The sequence below is a fragment of the Phalacrocorax carbo genome, chromosome 17, assembly GCF_963921805.1.
Source record: "Phalacrocorax carbo chromosome 17, bPhaCar2.1, whole genome shotgun sequence".
NCBI classification, from domain to species: domain Eukaryota; kingdom Metazoa; phylum Chordata; class Aves; order Suliformes; family Phalacrocoracidae; genus Phalacrocorax; species Phalacrocorax carbo.
Genome location: NC_087529.1, coordinates 9,744,556 through 9,760,090, shown reverse-complemented (window position 1 = coordinate 9,760,090; position 15,535 = coordinate 9,744,556). Strand labels below are relative to the sequence as shown.

General features: G+C 54.5%; 1 protein-coding gene across 5 annotated transcripts in view; it reads left to right on the top strand.

The window, feature by feature from the left end:
• Window positions 1-15,535, top strand: part of ATP2A3 (ATPase sarcoplasmic/endoplasmic reticulum Ca2+ transporting 3) — a 60,062-nt gene that overhangs the window by 31,948 nt on the left and 12,579 nt on the right. For all 5 annotated transcript variants that reach the window (XM_064468313.1, XM_064468316.1, XM_064468312.1 and 2 more), the window contains exons 9-18: window positions 5,152-5,240; window positions 7,915-8,017; window positions 8,257-8,388; window positions 10,790-10,915; window positions 12,017-12,235; window positions 12,723-13,058; window positions 13,151-13,371; window positions 14,108-14,310; window positions 14,415-14,500; window positions 15,136-15,269. In XM_064468313.1, coding sequence (XP_064324383.1) covers window positions 5,152-5,240; window positions 7,915-8,017; window positions 8,257-8,388; window positions 10,790-10,915; window positions 12,017-12,235; window positions 12,723-13,058; window positions 13,151-13,371; window positions 14,108-14,310; window positions 14,415-14,500; window positions 15,136-15,269 — 1,649 coding nt within the window. The remainder of the gene's footprint in view (window positions 1-5,151; window positions 5,241-7,914; window positions 8,018-8,256; window positions 8,389-10,789; window positions 10,916-12,016; window positions 12,236-12,722; window positions 13,059-13,150; window positions 13,372-14,107; window positions 14,311-14,414; window positions 14,501-15,135; window positions 15,270-15,535) is intronic.

Genomic DNA, 15,535 nt, shown 5'->3' with positions numbered 1-15,535 from the left:
GCCCCGGGGCTGTGGGGACGTGGCCGGCTCGTGTCACATTTGCCACCCCTCTGGTTTCTGGTGCCCATGCTGATGGGGCGGGTGGGTGCCAGAAAGGCAGCTCTGCCGGGACAGGTCAATGCTGCCTGCTTATCAGCAGGGCTTTCCCAGGCACGTGCTCACACTGCTTTCGTGTTAATACCAGGGGTTATTTTTATGGGCTGATTTTCATGCCAGGACAATGGCCAGTTTGTTCCTACCTCCTCAATTTTTGGGTTTCCATTTTCGGGCTGTTGGGACAAAGCAGCCAAAGCACAGGTGCTCTGGTGGGCTGCCGCAGTGTGGAGCTCAGAGGGGTGCGTGCTGCCCCCAGCCAAACCATGGGATGCTGCCGATTTTCTGCCCCAGGGATGCAGGGAAGTAAAGGGTCACCCCAGCGTTTGGGGGTCTCTTTAGCTCTGCAGACTGCAGAAGGAGAGATAGGACATGATCATGTCTTGCCCAAACCACTTCCTACTGGAGGATCTGAACTAGGGCAGAAGTGCCACGGTCTCCCGCAGCGTGGTGCGCGTGGGAGAGGCAGGATCGGTAATGCTGAGACGGGGAGAGGGCAGGTGGGGGATGGGGTTGGGGAGCAGCGCTCATGAGGTTTTTAGCTTCCATCAGCCCTAACTTAGCCCAAGCTAAGATTTGCAAAGCAGCATGTTTGGGGAAAAAGAAAATTCAATTCAAAATTCCACGTATCCTCTGCCCCGTCTCCCTGCAACCCCCTTCTGATATCCATGTTATTCACTTGGCTGAATCCTGACTCCCAAGGCGTGATACCGAGAGCTAGGCTGGCCTCAGGACACACAGATACGGCTGTTAATGTTTAACAGACAGGGATTCCCGCATTGACGCAGGCAGTACAGAGGCTGCCGGCGCCTCTGCCGAGCGGCGGGTGGGTAAATATTTGTGCTGGGCGGCCGTTGGCGTGTCCTGGATGTGTTCCTGCACCGAGCAGCCAGCTCAGCTACAGAGGTGCAAAAGCCACAAAAGCTTATCAATAACCTGGAAAAATGTATTAATTGAGTGCCATTTAATTAACACATACACTGAATCTGGGTGGGTGCAGCTGCTTGGCCACAGGGTATGCTGCTGAGCGGTGCTTGCCCTTTATGTCTTGCTGCCGGTGTCAGGTCTGTAGAGCATTAAAGTGACTCTTGAAAGGTGTTGAGCCTGTTCTAAAACCCTGAGCTGTTTTCCGAAGGCTGCGCCGCTGGCTCCGCGTCCCGCTCGGTGCCCAGGACTCGTGGCCAGAGCGCCGGCTGGGCCAGCTCAGCTGGGTGCATATGGATGCCATGCAGTCAGCACAGAAGGGGTGCCCCCCCAAATGCTTGTGGGCGTTAAGTGCCCACGGAAGGGCTTCGTGCCAGGGTCCCTGTCCATCTGGGGTGGCCAAGACTTTGGCCCTTTTGCTCTGGCCTCAAGTCCACCAGAGGTTACAGCTCTGCTGTAACACAGTAAAGCCACAAACCCACTTAGTAAATCAGATTAAACCCGTGGTTCATGTCACTCACCTTATGGTCAACTGGGGGTCTCTGAGATCACCATCTCCCCCAGTCCATGGTGCAGAGCAACCAGGGACAGCCTTCTCTGAACCATTAAATAACCATGCAGGTGGGAGTGATGGGAGACTGGCGGGGGGAGAAGGGGGCAGAGAGGCATTGCAGCTCTGCTCTTGCACATTTAAATCAGTCTCCTAAAAGATGAGCACCCTTTTATGTGTGATAACTTAATTTTCCAGGAGCATGAGGGTGGTGTCCAAAAGTCAGGACCTGAAGCAGAGATGCGAGTGTGGCTGTGCAGGCTCGGGGCTGCTGCTGCGTGGGGCAGAGCAGGACAGGGCTGGAGTGGGGAGATGCTGGCACCCCACATCCAGGAGAGGAAGGTGGTCGGTGGCTGTCTCTGAGATGGCTGGTGTTTTGGGGAGAAATGGGTTTATTTTCACTAAACCTTGTAGCAGAGCCTGGATGTGCAAACTGCCATCCCCGGTGCAGCCACCCAGGAGTGCGGGTGCTGTTTGCTTTTTAATCTCCAGGACACTGTGCCTTGGTGTGGCAGTTTTGCCTATCTAAACAGTCACTAATTCATGGGAGACCTTAGCGGGGGTTTCCCAGAGGCTGTGGCCGAGCTGGCGGCTGTGGCAGCTGCCGGTGGGTGCCTGTCATCCGGGGCTGCTTCCGGCGCAGGAGGAGAATGGGGCTGCTCCGTGGGCTGATTGATGGGTAAATGACTGATGATTACAGCCTGTTACTATTCCAGACAGCAATCCTATCTTGTCTGCCTTTTGACGAGTAGTTTTTTAAAGATAATACAGAAAATACAGAAATGTGGAGATGTATCCTTCGCAACCCTCTTCCCTGCAAGCCTGCAGCCAGCTGCTCTGTGCTGCTCCAGGGACGGTGCATCCATGAGTGCCCTCTGCTTTCTAAAAATACACGCTGGCAGTATCCAGCTGTGTGATACAGCGCTGGGGCCAGGTGAGATCTGCGGGGCAGGAGGAGCAGGGTGCACTCTTCGTAAGCACATAGTAATATTTTCCTTTCTCTCCCTCTGTTACATTAAAACCACAAATTGCCAGCATGGTTTTAAAAGGGTTAAGGGCAGGGGCGTGAGCGGGAGGAAGCCCTTGAGGGGTGCTGGGTGAGTTCCCCTTGCTGGAGCTGGTGTTCACCATGGCCATGCAGGGGGTCAGGCAGCCCCTCTGCGGGCATCTCTTTGGCAGTCTCCCCAGACTGCCCGGCCAAGCTGCGGCGCGCAGCTTTGCCACCTCCTTCTATTACTTCTGTTATTATTTTTATTATTTTCAGGATGGAAACCTTACTTATCCTCTTTACGGATTAAGCCATAGCTATTTCCTCCAGACTGTTTCCACTGCCTTCCAACCTGCCCCCTTTTCAGCCTGGCAATCTGCCGAAGCATCGCGCCAAAAACCCGCAAACACCTTTGCAATCCCCCGGCCGCCCCCTCGCTCTGCCAGTCACACAAGCTGGGAGCAGGCAGGAAATTTGATATAACCTCTGGTTGCCGTGGGTTACGCAGCACCTTTTTAAATAGGCATGGAAAAATAAAGGGCCTGGAATGATTTTTTTTTTTTTTCTTTTCCTTTTCTAATAAGAAAGTTGCTATTGTGAAAGTAGTAATTGTTTTGTAGCTGCGAGCGTTTGAAAACAAACAGGCCCGTATCAGGCAAAACCAGTGGTGGCTAGGGTGAATGCTTTCAGATTTTTTTAATAAATAAGAGTCCGTCCAGCATTTCTGAGGGCAGGAGACCATTTTCTGAAAAGACCAGGAGATTATGGCTCTCTGGAAGGCCGGTAGCATTGGACATCTCAAAAAGAGAAGGAGGATGCTCACGCTCTGAAGGTCCCTTTTGGTATTGTAGAAGCCTCCACTTTGGGAAATTTCAGCTACACTTCACCTCTATTCCTGGAGTCGGTTATCTTGGGGCGGTTCAGTTGCCGAAAGAGATGTGATGTGTTTTGGTTCTCCTTATCGAGGTCCTTCACGTATTAGAATTTTCAGCTCCTGCCAGAGGAGCTCAGTGACTCAGCGGAGGGCCCGGTGTGTCCTGAGTCTCTCCTGCAACCCTTTGGCTTATGATTTTCATTGAAATCCTTCAGGGATGCTGAGGGCCCTCAAGGATGGGCTCTGGGAAGGGAGCTGAGGGCAATAGGCCAGCAAATGGGGTATCTGCAAATAGCTATGAAGCTGTGGGGCTGTGAGGAGGTTGCTTTGGGCTCAGAAGTATTTACATAGGCGACATATGCTTTGAACCTCCTGCTTTGATTTGCCCAAACCTGCAAAATATAGAGGTGAGAAAACCTGCCGAGGTGTCCCGGTGCTAAACCTGCCATAAACATGCTTTCCTGAGCTTGACCTTTTCCCTTGGCTTGGTCCTAAGCTTGTCCCAGGGGATACCAGGCAGCATGGGGGGGTCTCACACCCACCAGCCAGTGTGGCTGCACTGGTGGGGTGCCCTTGTGTTATCAACAATGGTTAATAATAATAGTAAATTAGCCTCTGTCTGTTGCTGGAGGAAGTGCAGAGAGGAGAGGAGTGGATGGTACCCAGCACCGTTGCAGCTCTGGTGTTCGTGATGTCTCCTGATTGCTTCTGGGGAACATTTCAAATGAACAGAGGAAAATAAATAGGGAAAATAAATTATTTGAGACAGGGTGGAGGGGGACAGTTGCTCCTGCACCCACTTGCTGGAGCTGTCAAGCAGGTCTGCAGAGCTGAGGGCATCTCACCCTGCAGCCATCCTCCCTCCTGGCTGCTCCCCGCACGCGCTTGTGGCTGGAGAAATGCATTTGTCAAAACAATCTTATTTATTTATTTATTATGTTTCTTTTTGGCTACAGCGCGGGTCGTAAATAATGATTAAGCAGAAACGAGTGTCGCCAAATTGTCGCCCCAGCTGGGGTCGGGCACTGCTCTTTGCTGCCGCTGGAGGTGCCCTGCAGGGTGGGCTGTGCAAGGGGGATTGGGAGAGCTTGGGAGAAGGGGGATTTTTAATCTATTTCCTTTTCTTTGTTTTATTTTGTTGCTCTCACTATATAGGCAAGAGAGAAACTGGAAGGAGTTTGAAAGGCAAAAATCACTAAAAATGGAGCGTGTGGTACTTTTATGGCTCCCCAGGGCTTTATTACTGAGCTGCCGTGCTGCCAGGGCCCGGAGCCGAGCTGTGATCCCGGTAACACGCAGGGCGAGCTGGTGGCTGAGAGCTGGCTGGAAAAGGGCGGCAGGGGCAGCCTCTTCCCGCAGCTCCTGGCTGGTCGGATCCTGCCCTGCGGAGGCTTTCCAGGGCAGCTGGGGCAGGAGCAGAAACCCGGACCTGGCTCCTTCTCTGCTCCAAGAAAAACACAGGCACCTTCTCAGGAGCTGGCTCAGCATCGGTCCTCTCCGATGGAAAAAAAAGAGCTGGAGGAGGTGAACATGAAGAAGGCAGGGGAGATCTGGAAGGAGTCGGTGATGGCCAAGAGCGGTGGGCAACCAGGGAGGGGCTGAGCCCAGAGCTGGCGTGGCCATCACTGGGATGGTACCGACTGGAGGGTCTCCAGGCAGGGCAAGTAGGTTGTACCAAAAAATCACTGCCTAATGCTCTGTCTCCATCTTTCCTCCTTGCAGATGTTCATTATGGAGAGTGTGGAGGGTGCCCAGTGCAGCCTGCACGAGTTCAGCATCACTGGCTCCACCTACGCCCCCGAGGGACAAATGTGAGTGCGGGTCCCCTTTACTTCGGGGGTGACATGAGGTGGCCCTGCACTGGCAGCACGGCCGGGGGCAGGTGGGAGGGTTGAGCTCATGACCACAGTTGGGGGACCCTAGGCCCCGCAAGCTGGGGGGAAAGGGGGGTTTTCTATGGCCATTTGCAGCCATGCCGACCCCTACTTATGGAGATACCTGCTAGGTGCTGGTTTTTGGCCACACTGGGCTTGCAAGCATCAGGTGGCAGCCTTTTGCTTTCGGTGGGAGCCAGGGCAATTGTTTCACCGTCCCTCATCACCAGCTCCTCACCGACGTGATGCTGCAGGGCACGCGCCCCGGCTCTGCCTACCGTCCTCCCACTGCTCAGCAAAGGGGCTCCTGCGCGCTCAGCTCTCCCTTCGTTAGCAATCCTAATAAAATGAGCCTGCTTTGAAGCAGAGAAGACAGCAAGTGTGGGAATAGTGATGGATGAGGGTTTTTGCAGAACGTGCTCATTCTCCAAATATCTGAAGCCTGTGCATTTTGGTATCAGCCAGCAACTGCTGCCCCTGCCCAAGCAGGACCCAGGGCCAGCAGCTTCTCTGGGAGCCGTGCTGCTGGCAATGCGCCGAGGGGCTTGCAAATCCCGGCAGGAAAGCGCTACCTGAGCCCTGCATCCTCAGCAGGGACAGCCGAGATGGCTGCTGTGCCTGGGGCATGATCCTACCGATGCAGGACACATTTCAGGGGAGACGTGGGCTTTGCTGAGCTGCAGCCAAGGGTGGGGAGTGGAAGCCCGGAGCTATTCCCTGGTGTGTTATTACACAAATGGGGTTTTCTGCTGTTGCGTTTGTTTGTTCCCCCTCCTTCAAAGGGAGGTGATGTTCCCCAGTGTGGGGAAGGTCTGGGAAGGAGGAAGATGAGAAGCTCAGCCAGTGGTTGGAGCACTCTCTGCTCCCCTTCGCTTTGCTGTGTGATCCCGGGCACGTTCTTCACCACGGTCCCTTCTGCTCATCTGTCGAGCGACTATAATTCATCCCAGCCTCAGACTTAATTTCATGAATATTTATAGAGCTAATTTGATCCTTGGCTAGGAATCTCCATCAAAAAGTGAGCCAGGTCATAAGCTGGTATCAATCAGTGTGTTTCAATTAAATGAGGAGGACTGGAAAGCTGAACTCGTGCCTGCTAACCTCTGAAGCTGCAGTGTCCCCTCTCCTCCAGGGACTGTCTGTGGTGAGGCTCTGCCTTCATCCGCAGCAATTCGTGTTACTTTTGAGTTTTGTTTCAGCCCTGTGCCTGCCCTGCACATCAAGTGGGACGCAAGAGCTCACTTAGGTGTCACCAAGGGAATGGGGGCGTTTCTCTTGGGGCTGGTGGGACTGAAATTCTTGGAGGACTTGGCAGCTTGCTTTAGCCTGGTCTTGGTGTGGGGGATATTATGTGTTTGGCCTCGGCTTTGCTCGCGTCGCCACACCGCACCCATCCAGCAGCGCCTTTGCTGATGCCGTTCCTAGCACGCAGATCTCGCCTGGCTCCATGCAGGGACAGCTGACAATGGGGATGCATCCCCCCATCCCTTCCCAGCAGTGTCCAGGGGATCACATGCTGCAAAAGCCAACCCTGGTATTTCCACCTTCCCAAATATCAAAACCCAGCCCAGAGCATCTGCAGAATCCCTCCTCCACCCGCTGCCTTCTCCCTGCCCGTGAGGCAGGGCCGGGCAGCATCCTCTGGGCAAGAGGCAGCAGCTCTCTCCTGCCTGTGCTCAGCCCAGCACGGCTTCTTGTCCCTTAGCAAACAGATTTTTCAGATTTTCTTGGCTGCTCCCTGTTTTCCGCTTCTGAGCTGTAACAAGGGCTCCAAAATGTTCTTTCCATTGGGAAACAGCAGTGGAATAAACTGATCCTAATAAATGCCTGACAAATTATTTTTCCAGCAAACAGATGACCGGCTGGGTTTATACAGCTCTAACCTGCAGTTACCTCTCCTGGAGTTGGGGTAATTTTTTATTTCCCCTGAAGATGACCGCTGCTGTTTCTGCCGCTGGGCAGCGGGTGCAAAGCAGCGTCCTGCCTGACTGGTGTGTTCAGGGCTGCTCCTTTCCAGTGACGTGTGTGCTCCTATACATAGCAAAGAGCTGCTATTTAGGAAGCAAAGGCAGCAGTTTGCCGCTTGCTTGGAAACAGCCACAGCAATGCAGCTGTTAAATTTGTCTGCTGCTTTTAAATGCTCCCTTGGGTGCCCTCAGGCTCGCCAGAGCACGAAGCAGCATCACGGGGTGGAGAAGGGACTTGCTGCCGGTCCTGCGGCTCCTCTGGATCCTCAGCAGCTGGAGACCCCTGGGGGAGTGAACATTAACTTGAATTTCTTTGCCCCTTTTCTCATCCGTCATCATCAGCCTTTTGACAGCCCCTGCTTTCAGGCCCAATGCTCTTTCGAGCTCCTCTGCAGCCCCCCCTTTATTCTGGGGCACTTCCAGAGTTTATTTGCCTCCTGTGATATTTTTTTGCAACTAGTCCTGCCGCATTTGATAAAGCACAAAATCCAAACCCAGGTGTTTATTGCCAAGCCTGGGGCTTTAACTGGGCTCTTTCTCCCTCTTCTCAGAAAATTTTACAAGGGTATATAGGAGAAACTAAGTATTATTTGAACGTGTAACCTGGGAAGTGTAAGGCTTTGGGGTTTGTTTTCTCCCTGCAGCCTGAAGGACGAGCAGCCGGTGCAGTGCGGGCAGTACGACGGGCTGGTGGAGCTGGCCACCATCTGCGCCCTCTGCAACGACTCCTCGCTGGACTACAATGAGGTGCGGGGGGCACTGGGGCTGGGATGGTGGTGGGGCACCAGTGATGCTCTTCCCTTCGCTGCAGGCCCCCTTTGCAGCAGAGGTTTGTCCCTTGGGATCCCCTGCTCTGGCTCGGCCCATCCCAGGTCAGTGCTCTGGGAGCCCTGGGATGGTGCAGTGGGTGACAGCATCCTGGGTCGGAGCAGCAGGTAGGCGATGTGCTTTAAAGCTTAAGCTCCTATTTCTTTATTGCCCTCTAGTCCAAAAAAGTCTACGAGAAGGTGGGGGAAGCCACTGAAACAGCCCTGACATGCCTGGTGGAGAAGATGAACGTCTTCAACACTGACACTAGTAAACTGTCCAAGGTGGAGCGAGCCAACGCCTGCAATTCGGTGAGTGGTGGGGAGGCCCCCGTGAGCTCCGGTGCCAGGGGGTGGGAGGGAGAAGAGGGCTTTGGGATGACTGTTATTTGAATAATAACCACTTGCGATGATCTAAGATCTGCCACAAGGATGCAATTTCCTGGCTTGCAGGGGGCTGAGCTGTTTTTGGAGCAGGTAGTGCCGTAGCCCTGGGGGGGCTGATGCTGGGGCCATGGGGACTAACCTAGGTCCATGTGGAGCTTCGGAGCAGCTGACCCGAGGCTCAAACTCAGCCCAGTTCCTGCTCAGCTGGGAGAGACCTCCTTGGTGATGGCCAGAGCTCCAGCTGAGACGAGGAGGTTTGGAGTTTTGTAGCTCCTCAGCAAATCTTTAGGTGCCTGGTTTGCACTCAGCAGCCATCCTCCACAGCATGAACCAAACCCCGTTCCCCAGAGCCATGCCTGCCTGAAGGAGGCTTGCTCTTTGGAAACATCTATTTTTGATGTGAAAATCTCCTATGCTGGCTATTCCCCTACTCCAGCTCTCCAGTGTGTCCCTGTCCTCCTGGTGAAAATACGCTTTATTTCATGTCTGGATTTACTCGGCTTTGGTATCGTGCTGCTAGATCTTATAAAGTCTTTGCTTGCTCAAAGTAAAGGATCTCTGTTCTGCTATTTCTTCCCCAGATAGGTCTGAGCAGGTCATAATAAATCCCCTGATTCCTTTCTGATAGAGATGGAATTTCCCAGCTGTACATCAGTCCCGCAGCTGCTGCTTTATGTGGGCCCATCACTGCCCTTCCATTCAGGTGCCAGGCTGGGTTCGGTCGCTGGTCCTTCTCCCATTACTCTTGTGTTTGGGCAGGGACAAAAAAAAAAGAAACCTTCCTTGGAGTTTCCTGGCAGCGTTTCTTTACTGCTTCTTGATTTTGCTCCCAGTGGTTCTGTGCTTAGAAACCTCTGGTGGGATTTCAGGGTTTCCTCAGCAGCTGGCTGCTCCTAGGTGTCCTTGCCGCTGTGCTGAGCGTGCAATGCCCAGCGGGGACATCACTGCTTGTACCCCATGCTGGGTTTGGCCTTTGAGAGCCCCTTGGGGTTTGCCTGGTATATCCACAGACAGTGCCCGCATTTTGCATGGGCAAATCCCCTTTGCACATCTCTCCACCTCCCCAGCCCCTGCTCGCAGCTTCATTGCAGTAGGAGCATCCTTTTTAACTCTGAATTTGCAAGTTTTTACCCCAAAAGGAGTTTTCTTTTCCTTTGCCCCCTTCACTGATTTATTTAGATTTAAGTTGCTGTAAGTCCTGGGCAAAAAGCTGCTTGCGTCCTCATCGCAAGCAACACCCTCCTGGCAACAAAGAATAATAATCGTGTAAGCAGTTGAGCCACGCAGAACAAGGGTGGTCTCATTGTCCCTGCTGCCCGCTCCGGAAAATGCTTTGGGTTGGGCCCAGATGCCCTGCTCACTTAAAGGCTTTTCGGGGACAAGACATGTCCTCCCAGGAGCCGGGCTCAGATGCCGTGATGCTGATGTGGATGCACGAGAGAGGGATCGGTCTGAGGAGAACTGGCTGCTGTCTTGCTGGGCATTTAGTTCCTTAAGTAATTAACTAGTATCAATAGTAGAGCCTGGTTTGTGGGGGGCGTTGGGGTGCAGGAGCCTGTCTGTGGGCACTGCCGGTGCCCATGGGGTGCAGGCGCTGGGCAGCCCCTGCTCTGTCCTCACCCTGCAAACCTGCGGGTACCGTTTGGACGAATGACTCTTACTGCTTAGCTGGCAGCCCTCAGGGTAATTAGTGTGTCCTGAAATGAGCCTAATTAGTCGTAGCTGTGGAACAAGTTCATTTGATGGGAACCAATCCAGCTTCAGGTGACGATATTGGTGCTCCCACTCCCACTGACCCCTGTGGGTGCAGGATCAAGGCAAATCCCTCGGCTGTAATGAATGGGATGCAATTCCCCTTCCTGCAGCGCAGCTAGAGCCCAATGCCAAGGAATGTCTCCCCCACCTCCCTGGCAAATGGGGCTTTATCTTAGGCTACAGCAGCTGTTTGACATCCCATGTGGGGTCAATAAAATCAAGGTGTGGCACATGCTGACGTGTGCTGCAGGCTGGGCAGCAATGGTGTAGTCAGAGGGGTTAAAATTCTCCTTAAAATTGCATAGGCAAATCTCCTTCTGCTTTTTGCACAGTCCCATCCCTCCTGGCTCCTGTGGCTGCCTTTCTCCTCCCATCATGGGTGCTGTGCCGGCTCCGCAGGGCTGTTAGCCACGATGGAGAGCACCAGCTGCTGCGTCCCTGCGTTGTGGTTTAGCACCAGTCGGCAGCCAAGCCCCACGCAGCCGCTCGCGCACTCCCCCCTGGTGGGATGGGGGAGAGAATCGGAAGAGTAAAAATCATGTCCCGGCTCAGCCCCACGCTGTCCCTGCAGGTGATCAAGCAGCTGATGAGGAAGGAGTGCACACTGGAGTTCTCCCGCGATCGCAAGTCCATGTCGGTGTACTGCACGCCCACTGGCCCTGGCCACAACGCCTCTGGCAGCAAGATGTTCGTCAAGGTAGGGGCCAAGGTCCTCAGCACCCTGCAGGATCCTTCCCCATGCACTCTCCAGCAGGATTTGGCCCTTACCGCAGCGGGCAAGTGATGCTTTGCAGTTTGTCTCCTCCCTTAGCTGTTCTGGGGGCCCAGGAGCAGCAGGTAGACTGGTGTGGTCAGGGAGGAGGTGAGTTTTTGCAGTATTGATAGGAGAAAAAGGAGGTAAAATGATTTAGAAGGAGAAAAAGGCACTAAGCGGGCTGGTGCTGGGGCCAGGGGAGAACTGACCCTGTGCAAAACTTGGGCACTTGCTTTTATTAAAGGCTTGGACCCTCCGGATGCCAGTAATGCCCAAAATGTGATGTCCAGCTTTCCACTGTAACCAGAAATAAAGTAGTGTTTTAAAGGGCATTTTCTTCCCAAGAGATGAGATGCGGCAGGAATTTCCCCCTGCTGACTCTGAGAAGATTGTATATTGCTGTTCCCACTGGGATATCTTCTGGGTGGGTGAACTCTGTCCTCCGGGTCAGGTTGGAACCCTCTGGAGCCACCGCATCTGTGGTCCTGCCGGCCCTGGGCAAGCTTTTTTGAGACAATCAATAGAAAGATTGCAAATTTTATATTAAAAAGCAATGTTGGGGCTCCTTGGTAAGGTCAGAAGGGACGGGGTGAGATGCTGTGATGCTAAAGGACATGTTTTCCTGAATTGCAAAGGCATCGCAAGCATCTGCTGAGCATCCCACAGGCAGCACATTTTTTTTCAGCGGAGATTTAAAGCCCTAGTCCCCTCCAGGTCTGAGAGGGGACCCGCAGGGTGGGAGTGTCCCGGGCAGACGTGTGGGTTTTGCAGGAGTCATGGATCCCCCCCAGAGCAGACCCTGCTGCCTGGTGACCTGACGCGGGTTCGTCCTTCCCGGCCGCGGTGCCCGTGTGCTCGGTCGGAGGCTGCCATCTAGCGCGCTGAGCCGCTGTGTCCGGATGCGCGCGCTGGAGCTGGGGGAGGTTTCCTTCTCCTTTGCCCAAACTTGGTGCCTTCCCTCCTTCCAGCACTTCCTTTGGTGCTGGCAAGAGATGCTCATCCTCCAGGTTCGTTCCAGCTCCTAAGCCCTCCGCTCCTTCCCAGGGCGCCCCGGAAAGTGTGATCGAGCGCTGCACCCATGTCCGCGTGGGCACTGCCAGGGTCCCACTGACACCCCCGGTGCGGGAGAAGATCCTTGGCAGGATCCGGGACTGGGGCATGGGCATCGACACGCTGCGCTGCCTGGCCCTGGCCACCCACGACGCGCCCGTCCGCAGGGAGACCATGCAGCTGCATGACTCTGCCGCCTTCATCCACTATGAGGTACAGCACCAGCGGCTTTCTCCCAGAGCTTTTTTCCTTATTCTCAAAGTTTTTCCACCCACTTCCAGCTGCTTCAGCTGGATTTTCTCTCTGGTTTCTCTGTGGCCACTGGGCAGTGCAATGGCTTGGCTCCTCCTCTGCAAACCCTGGTGCAGAGCTGCAAGCAGCGGGGTCCGGTCCTGAGGTCAACAGCCTTGTCCCACCAGGCATTCATCCCTGTGGTATTCATCCCTCTGAAAGGGGTCCAGGGACCACCAAAAGGAACAGGGAGGGGGGGAGCAAAGTGGAAAGGTGTGAGGAGCAGCAGAAGGGATGGGAACATCCCATTGCATTGGGGCTATAGGGTGAATCCATGGGGCTCTTTGTAGGAAACCTCCTGAAAGTTTCCTCCCAGGAGAGATCTGTGTGCCCAGGGTGGTTTCACAGCAGGGAGGGAACCAGCTGCGTCCCTGGGGGTTAATGTGGGCCTGCGGCTGTCTCCCTGCAGAACAACCTGACCTTTGTGGGCTGCGTGGGGATGCTGGACCCTCCCCGCAAGGAGGTCACCACCTCCATCGAGATGTGCCGCAAGGCAGGCATCCGTGTCATCATGATCACTGGCGACAACAAGGGCACAGCAGTGGCCATCTGCCGCAGGATCGGCATCTTCTCAGAGAGCGAGGATGTGGCTGGCAAAGCCTACACGGGCCGGGAGTTCGACGAGCTGCCCCCCGAGGCACAGCGGCAGGCATGCCGTGATGCGCGGTGCTTCGCCCGCGTGGAGCCGGCGCATAAGTCCCGCATTGTAGAGTACCTCCAGTCCTTCCACGAGATCACCGCCATGGTGAGTCCTCCGGGGACACGCCACTACCCCTCACTCCCCTCCTCTCTACCCAGTCCAGTCCCTTGCACCCCATTAATCACTGCTTCATGCAGACGGGTGATGGCGTCAACGATGCCCCGGCCCTGAAGAAAGCCGAGATTGGCATCGCCATGGGGTCGGGCACGGCCGTCGCCAAGTCGGCCGCCGAGATGGTACTCTCTGATGACAACTTCTCCACCATTGTGTCAGCCGTCGAGGAGGGCAGAGCCATCTACAACAACATGAAGCAGTTCATCCGCTATCTCATCTCCTCCAACGTTGGGGAGGTGGTATGGTGAGAGCCCTTTGCACCGGGCACCTTGCTGCGGGGAGCAGTAGTGGGGGTGCGTCTCTCGGGGCAGGTGACCTGCCTGTGTTCTCTGCCCCTGGCAGCATGAGGTGCCCAAAATTGTAACCCCGGGTACCAAACCGAGCAGCTCTGCGTTGTCCACCAGGGACAGGGAGATTTTTCTCTTGTGGTTTTATAAACACACCACTCCCCAGGAGCTGTTTTATTAATGCATGGCCTATTTAAGCCCATGCCAGTGTCTAAGATGGGAGCGGATATTTGTGGACAGGCTGCTGTCACTAGGTCGCACCGATGCACTTTGCATCAGGTCCTGGCCAGCTCCCCCTGTCCCCTGCCCATCCCTCCCAGAAAACCAGTGCTGTCCTCAGCAAGTGGGCACAGCCTCGGGATCACTTGGGCATCCTTTGCCCTTGTGGTTCAGCAGGCGTGTTTGTGCTGGGAACAGGAACCCATGTGGCCGTGGGGGCGTCAGTGGTCGGGTTTTGACTGCAAAGCAAATTTTAATAGCAACAGGAAGAGATTTTCACTGCAAAATTCACTCCTGGACTTCAGGCTCCTGACTCAGGTGCTGTGGGTTCATCTGCAGGACTTTGGGTGAATATTCAGTTTGGGGTGTTCGGATCCAGGGCTCCTGCTTGCTCTCCCCTTGCACAACACAGACACTTTCTCTGGCTGCCCTCGAGCTCATCTGATTTGGCACCTCTGGTTTTTTTACCCGCAGCATCTTCCTGACAGCCATCCTGGGCTTGCCCGAGGCCCTCATCCCTGTGCAGCTGCTGTGGGTGAACCTGGTGACGGACGGGCTGCCGGCCACCGCACTGGGCTTCAACCCCCCTGACCTGGACATTATGGACAAGCTTCCCCGCAACCCCAAGGAGCCCCTCATCAGCGGCTGGCTCTTCTTCCGCTACCTGGCCATCGGAGGTGAGCCCCTGCGGGTGCTGCTGGTGGGCGGAGGACAAGAACAGGCATGGTGTAGCGGGCTCCTTGCTGGGTGCTGGGGATAAGGGTGTCTCTCTTGGCCACAGTGTACGTGGGCCTGGCCACGGTGGGTGCAGCGACCTGGTGGTTCTTGTACGACGCCGAGGGACCGCAGGTCTCCTTCCATCAGCTGGTGAGTCAGGAGGGGAATGGACCAATGTGTTGAGCAGGTGGGAGAGGGCATGGATTCTGGTGTTGGGGTCTTTCCTCTACCTGTCTTCTATGGTTGTTGTAGTGTTCCCAAATTCTTGGTGGAGAAGACAATAATTTAAAATAAAAGCAAATTCTCTCCCTCAGGGTCATGTTTCCAGCCTTGCTTCTGCCAGCCACCAGCATGGTCAGAAAAACTTGATTCAAAGAAGCTGAAAGTAGCTCCTGTACCTGATCCCACGTTGAAAGGGATTGATTTTTACATTACTGTAGGTCTGAACAAGGTAGCGAGAAAGCGGTTGCCGCTGCACCCAATGTCACATGCAACGGAAGGTGTATTTTTGATGGAGATGCACGTGTACTCAAACACCTTATTAACTGCATGTGAAAATCTCCAAGCCGCTATCTAGCCACCACCCCAAAGCCCCAATGACGGCAGAAGCTGCGTCACTTTAGACAGTTTTATCAGTTGCTCTGAACTGTGGGATATTTAACAGCACCCCTAATAATTAAGGTTCACCATGTGCCCCCCAACCAGTCGACCTCTTCCTCCTCCTTCCTGCCTTTCCTACACTGCTGCTCTGCCGTGTATTCACCAGCGGTTTCCTGTGCCGACAGAGGAACTTCATGAGGTGCACCGAGGACAACCCCATCTTTGAAGGAATCGACTGTGAGATCTTTGAGTCCCGATACCCAACCACGATGGCTCTGTCTGCGCTGGTGACAATCGAAATGTGCAACGCTCTGAACAGGTAGGGTGGCCACAGGATTGCTCTGTATGCTCTATGCTTGACCAGTTTTATGTAGGGTCTCTTTGGGCAGCCGTTGGTGGGCTGAGGGCTTTGCTTTGACTCAGAGGAGCCCTTCAGAGCGTTCTCGCAGAGCACCAGTGGGCTCACTGTAAATAAACTCCTCCGAGCCAGCGTGCTGCTGTCGGTAGCAGTGGAGGAAGGACTTGGATCTGCATCCGTTAGCAGTTTGGCCCTGTTAACAACCAGTCTCAACCCATGCATGGCTG